This window comes from Hemicordylus capensis, chromosome 3, assembly GCF_027244095.1.
Source record: "Hemicordylus capensis ecotype Gifberg chromosome 3, rHemCap1.1.pri, whole genome shotgun sequence".
In the NCBI taxonomy this organism is placed as follows: Eukaryota; Metazoa; Chordata; class Lepidosauria; order Squamata; family Cordylidae; genus Hemicordylus; species Hemicordylus capensis.
Window position 1 is genome coordinate 98876908 of NC_069659.1, and position 14684 is coordinate 98891591.

Below are 14684 nucleotides of genomic sequence, written 5' to 3' on the forward strand. Positions count from 1 at the left end.
AATTTTGAAAAGGGAGTTTTAAAAAAAATGCTCACAAGTTGCCAAATAACTACCGTATAATCTGCCTGCTCACTCGCTCATCCCCCATCTCTCTCTCTCTCTCTCTCTCTCTCACACACACACACACACACACACACACACATACACACACACACAGCAGTAAATAGATACATAAGTTAAGTGCACAAAAACATATGCAATTGTGAAAGTGTGTTTTATGCCTCCTAAACTAACTTCATATTTACACATCCAGCGATATGTGTAAATTATACTTGTAATTTTCTTACAAGAATAAGAAAAATGAATAATTGTGGCTTCCCAGCAGAGTTTGATTTTATTTTGACTAAAAGTATCGTGCAACAAATTTGCAGTTTGTTTTACTATCATATACGTACACTGAATGCAACTCTTTCATTACTGTAAATGTACACTTCAATTAAGTGTTTAATTTCTCAGATGAAACTGACTGAAGCTTAAACCCACTTAAAGCCACACGCCGCTCCCCCAGAGTCCCATAACCCAAAGCTGAATGGTTGCAGGCTGGGAGGTAGCTTCAATGGAACTATTTGGAAAATGCTCTGCACCTTCTTCCGGGCATTTAGTATTACTTCACATGATCTGTAACTGAGTTCTGGTGCTGAAAACAAGTCCAGGGAGGGACCACCCACATCCTGGCTCAAATCAAGCCCTGTGTCCAAATTATTTGATAGAAGACCCCCATTCACTTTACTTGAGGATTATAAAATTGATGTCAGCCTGAATAGTATGTCTGAGCCTTGGTAACTCAGATCATGATTTAGAGAGAGGTCATTTCCAGTGCATTTTCCATTCACTGAAAGCTTCTCCACATGCACTAGCTGTGGCAAGCATCCAAGAAGCAATATGATGCAGCCAACTGGTACTGAAGAACAGGAACAAGGCTGGTACTATGTGTTTGTTGCCTTGGCTGTTACAGCTAATCCAATCCTTTATAATCCAAACGGCTAGCAGAAAAATACAGATCAAAGAATATGGGCTTTTACAATTTCTTAATGGATTAGCTAGGTACAGGAAGCTTCAAGTCCCTCTCTTATGCATAGCTCTTCCAGGTAAGTATCACTGTGTTCAGATAGGTCTTGTTTCTGGGTATGTGTGTGCAGATTGGTTGTACCCTGTATTTTTGCAGAGTTACTCTGGATATGTTTTGCCATATGAATGTTACAGTTGCTAACAGCTGTTTCTTACACAAGGTTTGAAAAACATGGGTGCTCTCTGTAGAGCAACACCATATACAAACATACTTGACACTATAAGAAGTAGAACAAGCCAGTGTATCAAAGAAGAACAGAATTCTTAAAGTATCTGCAGAAATCTTAAGTCTCTGCTGCATTTTGGTTTTAATTCTGCTGTTATATTTCCAGTTAGCAACTTGAGTGATTTTCCAAAGTGTGTACCATATCTCTGAAGTGGCCAAGGAAGTGAGCTGAAATGTGACAAGCAGTCATATAGGCTTATGATCCTTGACAGAAAGCATACAGCAGCCCTTTGGCTGTGGCACTTGAGTTCAAAGTATCAAAGAGCAAGGGATTGCCTCATGTTTGCCAATCTTGGGTAAGGAAAATTGGAGAGAACCTCAACAGGTGCCAGGAAGCAACTTACTAGGAAGAACTGCTGCAGCAAGATACTGCTAGCAATTCTGAGGAGCAACTCAATGTGTCCCTTTTTGTAGTCTCCAATTGCTTTCAAAGCAGGACTTTAGCCCTCTTGAACACTTGAGTGACATGTTTTCATACTAAGTTGTTTCTTAGCACCTGCTGAGGTTCTCCTCTACTCATTAGTGCTATTTGGGTAAAACAGGCTGGAGGAGGCAGAGCAACAAAGCTCTCCTAACGAATCAGCCAGAGCCTAGTACGAGTGGAGAGCAGGGTCAATCTACTCTGGGTCAGATGCAATCTCAGGACAAGAAAGAACACCAACTGACAGTGTGTATCGCAAACAAACCACACCCTTGGCTCTCTCAGTTAATCCGGAAGAACGACTTGCAAGTCTGTCAGTCTGCAGTCACCACAGTGGGTGATAAATTCCTATTCCACTGGGGACACAGTCCACTCCTCCTTTACTGCCCTGCCTGCAAGCTCATGAGGTTAGAGAGTATGAAGAGGAAGGAAACTAATCGGCTTAATTCCAAAGGGGAGGCCGTCGCAGTTCGTCGCAGCGAAAACAGAAAAACTTGTAGCACCTTAATGACTAATAATTTGTTAAACAAGGGTTATTGGACTCACTGAGCTCCCCTACATGGCTCATATTTCTTCCTCCCCACTACCCCATCAAGTAGAACGGCGAAGGTTCCTTTACGAAACTTAGTACAACCTTCACCGTTCTCTGTGAACCATTAAAAAAACACAACAAGAAGAGTGTACACGCTGTCGCTGCAGAAAGGTCTCCCGTTAGAAGTGAGCACGCCGAGCAAGGACAGCCTGACGCCGCGCACACACAACTTCCCACGCTCCTCCTCCAGCCGAATCGCTCTGCTCTCTGTCCCTCGAGGGGGAAAGGTGGTGATTTTGGGCAGAAGCCCCAAAGAGTCACGTGATGTTTGTGTCCCCTGAGCCGTGAGTTTTGAATGCCAGTTCACTGACCTGAGATGCCTCCCCCGATAACGACCACATCGTACTTGGTGCTCATGGTGGCCACCTCCTTTGCTGCTCCGGCTACCGCAGCTCCCCGTTGCCTGCTTTATCGGTCAGTACACGGCCGCGCTGCAAATGCCCTGCCACTTTCTTGAATCAGAACTGCAAATCGAGCGCGCCTCAACACTCAGCAGCCGCCACAGCAGCAGCAGCAGGGAAGTTCCAAGCAGGGTCTCCTTCTCCGACGCTCCGCCCTCCCCGCCAATCACGGTTCCCAGGGAAGCTGCGGACAGTTCCTGCCCAAGCTAGACTGGGGTGGGGAGCAGGACGGGTGAGGCAAAGAGCGCTACTCGGGAGGGGCGGTTTGGATCTCGTGGGTCCTGGGAACGGAAGGGGGCGAATATACCTCGCTCACTGGTCGCAAACACACCGAGCTGATAATGTCAGAGGAGACAGGGCTGTGTTTTCCTGCTCACAGAGGCAAGTGGGGCGGGGAGTAGGTCCGCACGTGCCTTGTCTAGAGAAGAGAGCGCCAGCCTCGGTATGCTTTATATTTTGAATTCATTCCCCCGCCATTGGGTGGGAACCAACAGGCGCAAAATGAAGGTGGACCTGGTAGGTATGCAGGAGTATGGGCGCTGCATTTTACCTACATTCACCGGTAGAGATTAATGGCATTGCAAAACAATGGACTGACTGTGGGATTGGGTATAGTCCGGTTAAGAGTTCAGTGAGAGAGATGTCTGAAAGGTCCAAGGGAGGGACAGATCCCAGCCTCACCTTGCATGTGGCCGGCAGGGCTGTGCCAGTCTTCTTCTGCCAATTGCAGCCTCTGGGTGTGGGTCCTTGACGGCGGTGGAGGGTCTTCTCCAGGTCCAGGGGGTCCTCCAGGGGTGTTGTCAGCAGGAATTCCTGGCATGGTCAGCCACTGTGCTGGCATGGTTCGTTTAGCATGCAGATATGTTATAGGTCACGTTCCCGAGGTGGGAGGTTACATACATACGTACATACATACATGCAGGTCAAGACAGCCATAAGAAAATAAGTGTCCATCTGAGTTAGTCGTGAGCTGCAAGGCATCGCCAATGTATGCAAGTCCTCCTTCGGTTCCACGCGTATGTGAATCTGGACAAAGTCCAGGATAGAGTCCAAGCCAGGAGAGCGGGGGAACCCGGTCTCAACTTGTGGGTGGGAGGTGGCACATCGTCCGGGGTGTCCTCTGGGGGTTTCCAGGTGGTCTGGCATCCTTCTGCAGGGGAAAAAAGAAACCTCGCTGGGCTTGTCCGCAGCTCTGGTGGAGCTCCTCTCTACCAAGGTAGGGTGGAGTGTGTGGTGGCTTGCCCCCCGTGGGCGTAGCAGGGCAAGCCGTGTGGGTGGCTCCCCTCCTCTGGGTTTTAGGAGGGCGAGCCACTCCCCCATGGGATGTGGTGGCTTGGCTTGCCCCCGTGGGCGTAGCGGGGCAAGCTGTGTGGGTGGCTCACCTCCTCTGGGTTTTAGGAGGGCAAGCCGTTCCTTTGAGTGCTCAGTGGCCCCTCCCCTCTTGGGTTAGGGGAGCGGGCTGGTCCAGCTCCCTCCCTGGGACGTTAGGGGGGCGAGCTGGCTCCTGGTACTGGCAGTGTCCCGAGATGTGTTCTATGTAGATGTCTCGGGACCACCGGATGGCGTCAGACACCATCAGTTTGCGCATGAGCTTGGCGTAGGGCTTGCCCACACCACAGCCTCTCAGAACTGACTCATTGGCGGGGTCCCAGCCCCCCAGGGCCCTGACCAGCAGGGCGTGGACAGAGACCTCATAGCCTTGCTCCCTGAGTGCCTGTGCGAGTGGGGCATACTTCTGGTGCTTCTTCTCTCTGGCTTCCGTCATGGCTGCTTTCCGGTTTTCAAAGAGGATGGTGACATCAACCATGATGATTTTCTTCTTCTCTTCATTGCGGACCACAATGTCAGGCCGCAGCTGGCTGCCTATCCTGGGCACGGCTCGGTTGACTGAAAGTGTGCCTTTGGAGGCAGGGATGGCCTTGGCCAGGCGGTACAGCACTAAACTGAAGTTGATTCCAAATAAGACAGAGCTGGCTGTAGAGGCTGGACTCAAGAGATGGTTTAATCTGCCTGTTCTGGATGGGGTTACATCCCCCCTGAATGATTAGGCATGTAGTCTGGGAGTTGTTCTGGATCCCAAACTCTCTCTGGTTTCTCACTTTGAGGCAGTTGCCAAGACAAGAGCGCCTTTTTTCAGCTTCAACTGATATGCCACCTACATCCATTTCTGGAGGTAAATAACCTTAAAACAGTGGCACAAATGCTGGTAATCTCCAGACCTGACTATTGTAATGCACTCTGCTAGGGCTGCCTTTGTATGTAGTCCAGAAACTACAACTGGTATAGAATGTGGCAGCCAGATTGATCTCTGGGTCAACCCTTAGGGACCATAGATACAAAACTGATTTAAAAGACCTGCACTGGCTGCTGCTATGTTTCCAAATGAAATACAAAGTGCTGGTTATTGCCTATAATAAGGATGGCTTGGGTCCAGGGTACTTAAGAGAGTGCCTTCTCTGTCATGAACCCTGTTGCCTAGTAAACTATTCTGGAGAGGTGCTATTACGGTTGCCGCCAGCTCGTTTGGTGGTGACTCATGACTGGGCCTTCTCTGTTGCTGTCCACAGGCTCTGGAATACACTACCTCTAGAAATAAGAGCAGCTCCTTCTCTGCTTGCTTTTAGGAAGAACCTCAAGATGTACCTGTTTCCCAGGCTTTTAACTGTAATTTTAAAAATTGTAATATGTTTTTATCTTTTGAGGTTGTTGTTGTTTTTGTTTTGTGAATTTTAACTGTGATATATATGCTTTTACATTTGTTATGTTTTAACTTTGTACACCACCTAGAGATGTCTATACCAGGCAGTACAGAAATATGATAAATACATAAAATATGTACTGCCAAAACATGTAATTCTGGTTTCATGTGGAGAAAACAATGGGTTTATATGGACTCACAAAAAATTAATAATGATGATGTTGCAATATATCCCTGGTATGAATGTGTTACTTGAGCCTGTGGCTGAGCATGGTGACAAAACAAAAGTCAGTGATGGCTGAGCATCTGCTTTGCTTGCAGAAGATCCTGGGTTCAATCTCCTGGCAGGGTAGGAAAACACTCTCGTCTGAAACCTTGCAGGGCTGCTGCCCATCAGACAATACTCACAAAGGGACCTTGGTGACACAAGCCTTAAAATAAGAGAGACCATTTCCCCCATTTCCTACCTGGCCTTTGGTAGCTGTTAATGCAGGTAGCCTTGGAATATTAATCCCTGAGAATTCTGTTGCAGTTGACTAACTGCTGAAGAAGTTTGCTTTGTCTGCTTTCTCAGGCACAAAGTATCCAGTCTGGTCCTCCACTGAATACAGTTGCCTCATCTTCCGGAAGTTGGCAGTTAAGTGATTATCTTCACTAGTCAGTTGCTCTTTCAGCTGCTAGGCTACCTGAAGGTGCTGGAGCTAGGTTCTTTAGGAGCTTTTCCAAACTGCAAGCTTTACTGTGAGAGAAGGTAGTTTGAGTTAGAATCAGGGGTATAGCTATAATTGAGTGGATGGGTTCAAAGCACCTGGGCCCCTGAACTGAGGGCCCTCGAGCTCCACCCCTCCCATCTCCATCTTACTATATGCAGATGCTGCTACTATCCTCTCGAAGACCCCTGTAGGCCTTGGAAGGGCACTGGTGACATTGTCACAGCACTGCAAGAGTGAATAACTTGAAATAAACTACCAAAAAAACAAAGCCATGGCCTTTGCTAGAAGACCAAAGACCTCTTATTGGAATATTGACGGACACAGAATTGAGCAGGTCGCCTGCTTTACATACCTGGGGGTGATCCTCAATGCCTCTGGCTCAAGAAGGGCTCGTTCTGATAATGTTGTCCTAGCGGCACAGAGCAGCTCCACTGCCATCTTGAGGTTCCTTCAGTATATGTACCGGTAGCACTCAAACTATATGAAGCCAAGCCTCTGGCACAATTACTATATGACGCCCACTCAGGATCCCCATCCACTCTTGCTATACTGGAACGTGTCAAATCTAAATTCCTGAGAGCAACCTTACAAGTGCCTTGCTGTGTCTCCAATGCCACTCTACGGCTGGAAACTGACATGATAAAAGTTGAGGCTAAAGTTTGGATGACAGTTCTCAACCAGTGGTTCAAATTAGCTCTTTGTCCATGGAGCCTGGCCCTGCTAACCCTGCAGGACAACTTTCAATCCTCTTGGAAATGGGCAGTCTACAACAAAGTGGCGCATCTGGGCTTCTCCCCATCCTTCCTGCTTGCCATGGGCTGGGACAAGGTGAAAATGGCCACCAAACAGAGGATTCTGGACATGGAACACCAGGCAGGTCTAAGCAAAGCACCAGGCTTCCTGGCCTCAGATCGTCATAGATCGACCGTCTTCCCCTCTGCATATTTGTCACAATTGGAAATACCAAGCCACAGAAAGGCATTCATCCTTGCCCGATGTCATGCCCTTCCCTCTGCCATTCTGGAAGGCAAATATAGGAAGATCCCATTCATGGAAAGGCTTTGCCCCTGTGACTCTGGGGAGGTGGAAACCATAGATCATGTACTCCTCTCTTGTCCCTTTTATAACGACAGCTGTGACAAACTCATATTCCCTCTGCTTCTCAGATACCCTGGTCGCTCTAGTCAAGACTATACCAAGATGCTTCTCTTGGATGATAATCTGACTTTTCCATACAATGCTGCCAGGTTCTGCATCGCAGCATGCAAGATCCAACAAGTCCTGATTGCCAGTCCATACCCCTTGTAGCAGATTTTTTACTACTGATTATTTTACTTGATTGTCTAATTTTTAATTCGTTGCTCTACTTCACATTTTAGCTATTATGTGTTATTTTAACTATTTATTATACTTTTAGATGCTTTATTTTTAAAGATAGTATACTTACTTTATCTCTATTAATCTCCCCACAACTTCTAGGATTGTATCTTAATAATCCTAATTTTACCCTTGTTTTATCTTATTTTATTAGTCACCTTACAATGTTTAGAGTTGTATTTCACTAATCATAATCTCAGAGTCTAATTATAGTTACAAATTTGCAGCAATTTAGTTGTACCTACTTCAAGATAATCTGGTTTATAATAATTTTGATGATCTTTTATTTCATTGTATTTTTACTATTCCTGTGCTGGTCTTTGACCATAATAAAGATGACTGATTGATTGACACTTAAGTATCTTTTCAACTTATTAACCTGAAGTCACTTGATTCACCTAGCTTCTTTTCTTTATCACCAGTTTTTCTGGGATTTATATAGCAATAGCACTTACATTTATATACCGCTTTATCGCCGGAGCTCTCTAAGCGGTTTACAATGATTTAGCATATTGCCCCCAACATTCTGGGTACTCTTTTATTTCTGTTTTCTGCTGTTTGGTTTTGTGGCTGTTTAAATTATGTTTATAGAGGAACAGGGTAAAAATACCAGAAACAACAACAACAACAACAACAATAATAATAAATGAAATTGCCTACAGCCATGATTTTTGTATTGAAATCACTGTCTGCATTCTCACATAATGTGGAACCAGAGTTGCAGGGACCAGAGGTTTCCCTACCGTGTGTCCAAATGTGTGTGCAATTCCGGTCCCATTCTTAAAATGACCTGATGTTTTGCTTCACAAACTCCAGTTTGAACCCTCGGTTTGTAGTGAGTTTCGCTGCTCATAACCAGGGTTCCAGTTCCAAAGCATTCCATCTGAATGCAGTACTGGAAGTTGCATTAGCTCCAACCAGAGCTGAGGGAGGAAGTGCCTCTCTCTCTCCAGCTGTGATTGGCTGTGAGGGCTGTCCTTCAAGCAAGAAGGAAGCCCACACAGCCAGATCCCCCTCCTCTCTGCAGTCTCCCTGACTGCAGAGAGCCCACTCTCCATTTCATATGAATGAGGACCGGAGAGTGAGGTGGCTTGGGGAGGAGAACTACAGGCCAATTGGACCCACAGTTCCGTGTTACGTGTGAATGTAGCCACTTTAATATTGCAGTTTTTGTTCACTAGTTTCCCAGTTAGTGCATTGTGTAAGCCAGTTTATAGGTAGGCCTTCTCTGTCCTGAAAACATGAAGAATTAATTGGTGTACTATCCTGTGTAAACAATAGTAGTAGTAGTAGTAGTAGTAGTAAGAATCAACAGAAGATTAGATGTACAGCCAGGGCTTTTTAGTAGAAGATCGTCAAATAGAAGCAGCTGTTTGAAAGAAATGGCTTAGGGCAGTTTACACAGAGAGATAATAAATAAATAAATAAGATGGATCCCTATCTCCAAAGGGCTCACAGTCTAAAAAGAAACATAAAATAGAGACCAGCAACAGTCACTGGAGGTACTGGAAAGGAATAAATAAAGCAAACATGGTCTGTTAAAGCAATCACCGGAAACATCAAGTGAACATAATCTAGTAATACTCAAGTGTTTTAACTGTAAGAAAAGAAATTATGTATAAGAAAAGTATCGATAGGACAAGAAGATACTAAAATCACCAAGCATACTAGCTACAGTAAAGCTGTCAAATACCAGTGTCAATTATATCTGATGTTGGTATTGGTTATATCAGATATAGCTTGGTTATATCTGTAACCAAGTTAAACATGAAAAGTAGAGATGTGCATGAATTGGTTTTTGCTATTTGATTTGAGAGCAAATTACAAATACTTGAACCAATTCTTCGAAACAGCCAGCCACTCAAAAAAAATAAATTGAGTGTTTCAATGAACAATGGGGAACTTGAATCATTACATTGTTCCCCATAGTTAGGTCTTAGAGACACCAAAGTGGGTTGGGAGGTAGGGCATAATGGGTGCTACTTACTACCCAGCCCACAAAAGAACTGGGCAAGCAGGAGATATTTTTTAACTTTTTAAAAATACACACCCATAGAATCTATGGGGGGTTGGGTGAAAGGTTAAACAAATTAAAAATTGTCCCATTCCTTTCGTGGGTTGGGTAGTAGGTAGCAGCCATCCACAGTGCCTGTACTGTTGTAACATCATTGGCAGAAGTTTCTTGTTCACACACAATTATGACTCCATCCTTGCAACAGCTGCCACAGTGGCACCCTTAGCAGCAAGCAAGCATAGCCATAAGCTCAACTAGAACATCTTCAGCCACATTTTGACTGAGTACACCTTGCAATGCAGAATGCAGAGCAGACTGGAGCAGTGAGTGAAAGTCTTAAGGCCAGACATGGAGCTCATCACACCTATCACCAAGAAATATTATACAGAGAGCCGCTACTGTCCATTTTTTTCCACAACACCATCTCAGAAATGGACCAAACCACAAGTCAAGGAAGGCAAGCACCCAAGTTCTGCCTTTGTCAATCTGAGATCCAGCAAAACCAGATAGTTAACAGCAAGTAATAGCACACTAAACAAAGCAAGCATATTATACTTAGTTACTCAATGCTGAGAAAAGAACAAAATAATTTGATTGTGAATGACCATGCTGACCTGGTATGTGTGACGGAGACCTGGTTGGATGAGCTGGGTGGGGTTGGTCCTTCTTAGCTCTGTCCTCCAGATTTCTAGATCATGCAACAGCCTCACTTTGAGGGTCGGGGAGGGGGCGTTGCGGTCATCTATCGAGAGATCCTCCCTGTTTCCAGATGCCCAATCAGGCAATCTCAGAATTTCGAGTGTTTGTCCTTGAGGGTGGGCCTCCGAGATAGGCTGGAGATTCTACTGGTGTACCAACCACCCCGCTGCACTTCAATCTCCCTACCTGAGCTGGCGGAGTGGTCTCGGAGGTGGCTTTGGGTTCCCCCAGGCTTATTGTTTTGGGAGATTTCAGTGTCCATGCTGAGGCCCCCCTAGTGGGTGTGGCTCAGGATTTCATGGCCTCCATGGCAACCATGGGCCTGTCTCAGTTGGTATCGGGCCCTACCCATGTGGCAGGACATACTCTGGATCTGGTTTTTGCCGACCGGGAAATAAATGATCTGGAGGTGGGGGGATTTGAGACCACTCCCTTGTCATGGACAGATCATCATCTGGTGGGGTTTAGTTTGCCTGCTCCATCTGCCCTCTGTAGGGGTGGTGGGCCGATTAGGATGGTCCGCCCCCAGAGGCTTATGGATCCGCTTGGATTCCAGACGGCCCTCGGGGAGTTTCCAGTGTCCAGAGCTGGTGACCCTGTTGAGGCACTGGTCAATCTCTGGAATGGAGAGACAGCCCAGGCTGTTGACATGGTTGCTCCTAAACACCCTCTCTGGCTTGGTGAAGCCCGATCTGCTCCTTGGTTTTCCTCAAAGCTTAGGGCGATGGAACAACTCGGACAACAGCTGGAACGACGCTGGAAGAAGAGTCGTGAAGAATCTGACCGAACACAGGCTAGAGCCCATTTTAGGGACTACGCCGTCGTGGTGGGGATGGCGAAGAAATGTTTTTTCTCCACCTCCATTGCATCTGCTCAGTGCAAACAGAGCTGTTTCGTGAGGTAAAAACATTGCTCCACACATCCCCCCAGGTAATGCGGGAGGAATCATCTACAGCCCGCTGCGATCAGTTTGCTTGTCACTTTGCAGATAAAGTCGTTCGCATCCGTGCTGATTTGGACTCCAGAGTTTTGGCCTCTGGTACCATCTGGTCCCGTTGTGTTGTAATATTTTCAGTTGGTGCGGCCTGAGGATGTGGACAAGATCCTCGGCAGTGTGCGGGCAACATTGTGTGCTCTTGACACTTGCCCTTCATGGCTAATAAAAGCTGCCAGGGAGGGTACAGGTAGATGGTTGGAGGTGATTATTAATGCCTCATTAAGGGAGGGCAGGATGCCATCATGCCTCAAGGAGGCAGTGGTAAGACCACTACTAAAAAAGCCCTCCCTTGATCCCTCCAGCCTGGACAACTATAGATTGGTCTCTAACCTGCCCTTTTTGGGCAAGGTGATAGAACGTGTGGTGGCATCCCAGCTGCAGAGGGTCTTGGATGATATGGATTACCTCGACCCTTTTTAATCTGGCTTCTGCCCCGGGTATGGGACTGAGACTGCATTGGTCACTCTAGTGGATGACGTACGCTGGGAACTAGACAGGGGGAGTGCGTCCCTGTTGGTTCTGCTGGACCCTTCGGCGGCTTTTGATACCATCAACCATGGTATCCTTCTAGGCCGCCTCTCGAGTTGGGAATCGGAGGTACTGCATTGCAGTGGTTCCAGTCCTTCCTTGGGGGGAGGGTCCAGAAGGTGGTGCTGGGGGACTACTGCTCGGCTCCATGGCCACTGGCATGTGGAGTCCCACAGGGTTCGGTCTTGTCCTCCATGCTGTTTAAAATCTACATAAAACTGCTGGGAGAGGTCATCCGGGGACTTGGACTGAGTTGTCAGCAATATGCGGATGACACTCAGTTCTATCTCTCCTTGTCATCTGATCCTAGGGAGGCAGTGGATGTCCTGAATCGGGGGCTGGAGGCCGTGATGGGTTGGATGTGGGCTAATAAACTGAAATTGAATCCGGACAAGATGGAGGTACTGTTGGTCAGTAGGAGAGCCATTTGGGATGAGGAGATTTTACCGGTTCTGGATGGGGTTGCACTCCCCTTGAAGGAGCAAGTACGCAGCTTGGGGGTACTACTGGACCCGGCTCTGCTTTTGGAAGCTCAGGTGGAGGCGGTGGCCAGGGGTGCCTTTGCACGGCTTCGAGCTGCGTCCCTTTCTCAAGAAGACAGATCTGGCCATGGTTACGCATGCCTTAGTCACGTCACGGCTGGATTACTGTAACGCACTCTATGTGAGGCTGCCCTTGAAGAATATCCGGAAACTGCAGCTTGTGCAAAATGCGGCAACTAGGGTTTTATCCAGGGCTGCCCGGTGGGAGCACATCACAACCATCCTGAAAGAGTTGCATTGGCTGCCAGTTCATTTCTGGGTCCAATTCAAGGTGCTTTTGACCTTTAAAGCCCTTAACGGTTTGGGTCCGGGGTATCTGAGGGACCGCCTGCTCCCAAGGGTTGCTGCCTGCTTGATGAGGTCATCTGAGGGGGCTCTGCTCCGGGTGCCTACAATGAAGGAGGCTCGGCTGTTGTGCACTCGGGACAGGGCCTTCTCTGTTGCTGCCCCCAGACTTTGGAATGCTCTCCCAGTGGCCATTTGCTCCACGGACTCCATCACAGTTTTTAGAAAGCTTCTTAAATCTTGGCTTTTTACCCATGCTTTTACATGACTGTTTCTATTGCTGCTTCTCTGTGTTTTTACTCATTTATAGTTTTTATGTTTGTATTTTATAGTTTTTGAATTAGATTTGTTTTATATTTTTAGCTTAATATTTTAATTGTCATTTTTATTGTATGTTTTTAAACTTTTGTAAACCGCCTTGGGGTTGTTTTTAATGAAAGGCGGTATATAAATTCAACAATCAATCAATAAATCTTCCTTCCTTCCTTCCTTCCTTCCTTCCTTCCTTCCTTCCTTCCTTCCTTCCTTCCTTCCTTCCTTCCACCCTGCCTCCTGTAAAGAGACAGGAGGAAAGGCCTGTTGGACCAAATATCTGACAAGGAAAAAAAAGCATCTTGACTCTTACCATAAGAATAAGTCTTATTTCTTATCTTCTCCAGTATAAGCATACACCTCTCTCCTGCCTGCCTGCCTGCATCTGGATGATAACATGGCCAGGGGTGTAGCTATCATTGAGCAGATGGGTTCAAAGAACCCAGGCCCCGCAGCTCTGCAGGGGGCCAGCTCCACCCCTCCCTTTTTCTTCGTTATCTTCCTTAATTAGCCCCGGAGGGGCCACCAGGGAGAGGGGTGAACACGGTCCCCTTCTCCCCTAGCTACACCCCAGCCACAGTCTCCAATTGGTGCGGGGTCCCGGCTGATAGCCTGACACATGTGTCAGGGCACCATTTCTTATCTCATCATCTGCCATGGTGGTGGTGTGCATGTGTGCCTGTATGTGTCAGCAATACTAACAGACAGATTATTATACATCTGGGTTTGGGGTTGGCCAGGGTGGGGCGAGCTGCCAGTGGTGTTGCAGCAGGTGCGGGTATCCAGGAGTCACTCACCTTCCATGGCCAGCTCAGGATAGTCCAGCCTTCAGTAAGAGCATCCACTGTACCATTTCAGCGTGAGCAATGGGGTGTCACCACATGCTTGGCCACAGAAAACACTTTCTTGCTCTGGACACTGGTTGGTGGGCATGAGACGAACCATCTGGCAACCATTGCCAAGTCTGTCCAGACTTGGTGACGTGTTGCCCAAAACAGGATCAGCACTGCCTCTTGGCCTGCCACCAACTCCTGCAGGTACTACAGCATACACTGCTCAGCACTACTGCAGAGCTCAGTGGGCTCCTCTCGTCCCCCTATCAAGGCACCAAGAAACCCCTCCATGAACCACAGGATCTGGAGGTGGAACCACCAGCTCCCTTGGCCTTGCCAGGAACACCATGCTGCTGAACAGGAAGTGGCAGTGATACTGCAGCTAGGGGTGGAATGTGCACTAGCAGTAGGCACTCCAGCACCCTTCTCCTGGTTGCACCCCAACCTCCTCTCCTGGGCTTGCCTAACCTCTGCAACCAGGAGGTCCCTCCCGCTGGGCAGCCAGTCAGGGATCCTATGTGGCCTTCATCCTTAGGTCACATAGGCAGGACAAAACATGCATTGCCGATGCACCCAAGGGGTTGCTGAGCCAATCCACCACTCCAGTCCTCAGCCAATCTGCCAAAGTGATTGCTTCCCCAGTAGCCAGCGAGGTCTAGAGCTCAGCCATTGTCCTCTCAAGAAGAAGAGCCATGTGCAAAGCCTGGCTGATCTTTGCTGTCTTGGCAAACAAGCTGTTCATGGCAACAAAGTGTGGCTCAAATGCCAAGAGAACCTCAGAGTGGAGCACCCAGTCCTGGTTGGATAGGTCACACACTTCTAAGCCATGGCTCCTTGGCAGGACATGGATGGCCACCTCTTCCTCCTGCAGGCACTGGAGCAAAGGAACGATGGGTTGGAACATCCGGAAGGATCAGGCGTTCCGGTTTGTAGAGCTCAAGCTGCTGCTTCTTGAGAATCTGCCTATTGTTTTTGCTC

General features: G+C 47.5%; 1 protein-coding gene across 2 annotated transcripts in view; it reads right to left on the bottom strand.

Annotated features, from left to right (window-relative positions):
• The window catches only part of LOC128350393 (amine oxidase [flavin-containing] A-like), a 66057-nt gene extending 63078 nt beyond the window's left edge, over positions 1-2979 (bottom strand). For both annotated transcript variants that reach the window (XM_053308653.1, XM_053308654.1), the window contains exon 1: positions 2619-2979. In XM_053308653.1, the coding sequence (XP_053164628.1) occupies positions 2619-2664 (46 nt within the window). In that variant the 5' untranslated portion in view covers positions 2665-2979. The remainder of the gene's footprint in view (positions 1-2618) is intronic.
• Between the last annotated feature and the right edge of the window lie 11705 nt (positions 2980-14684).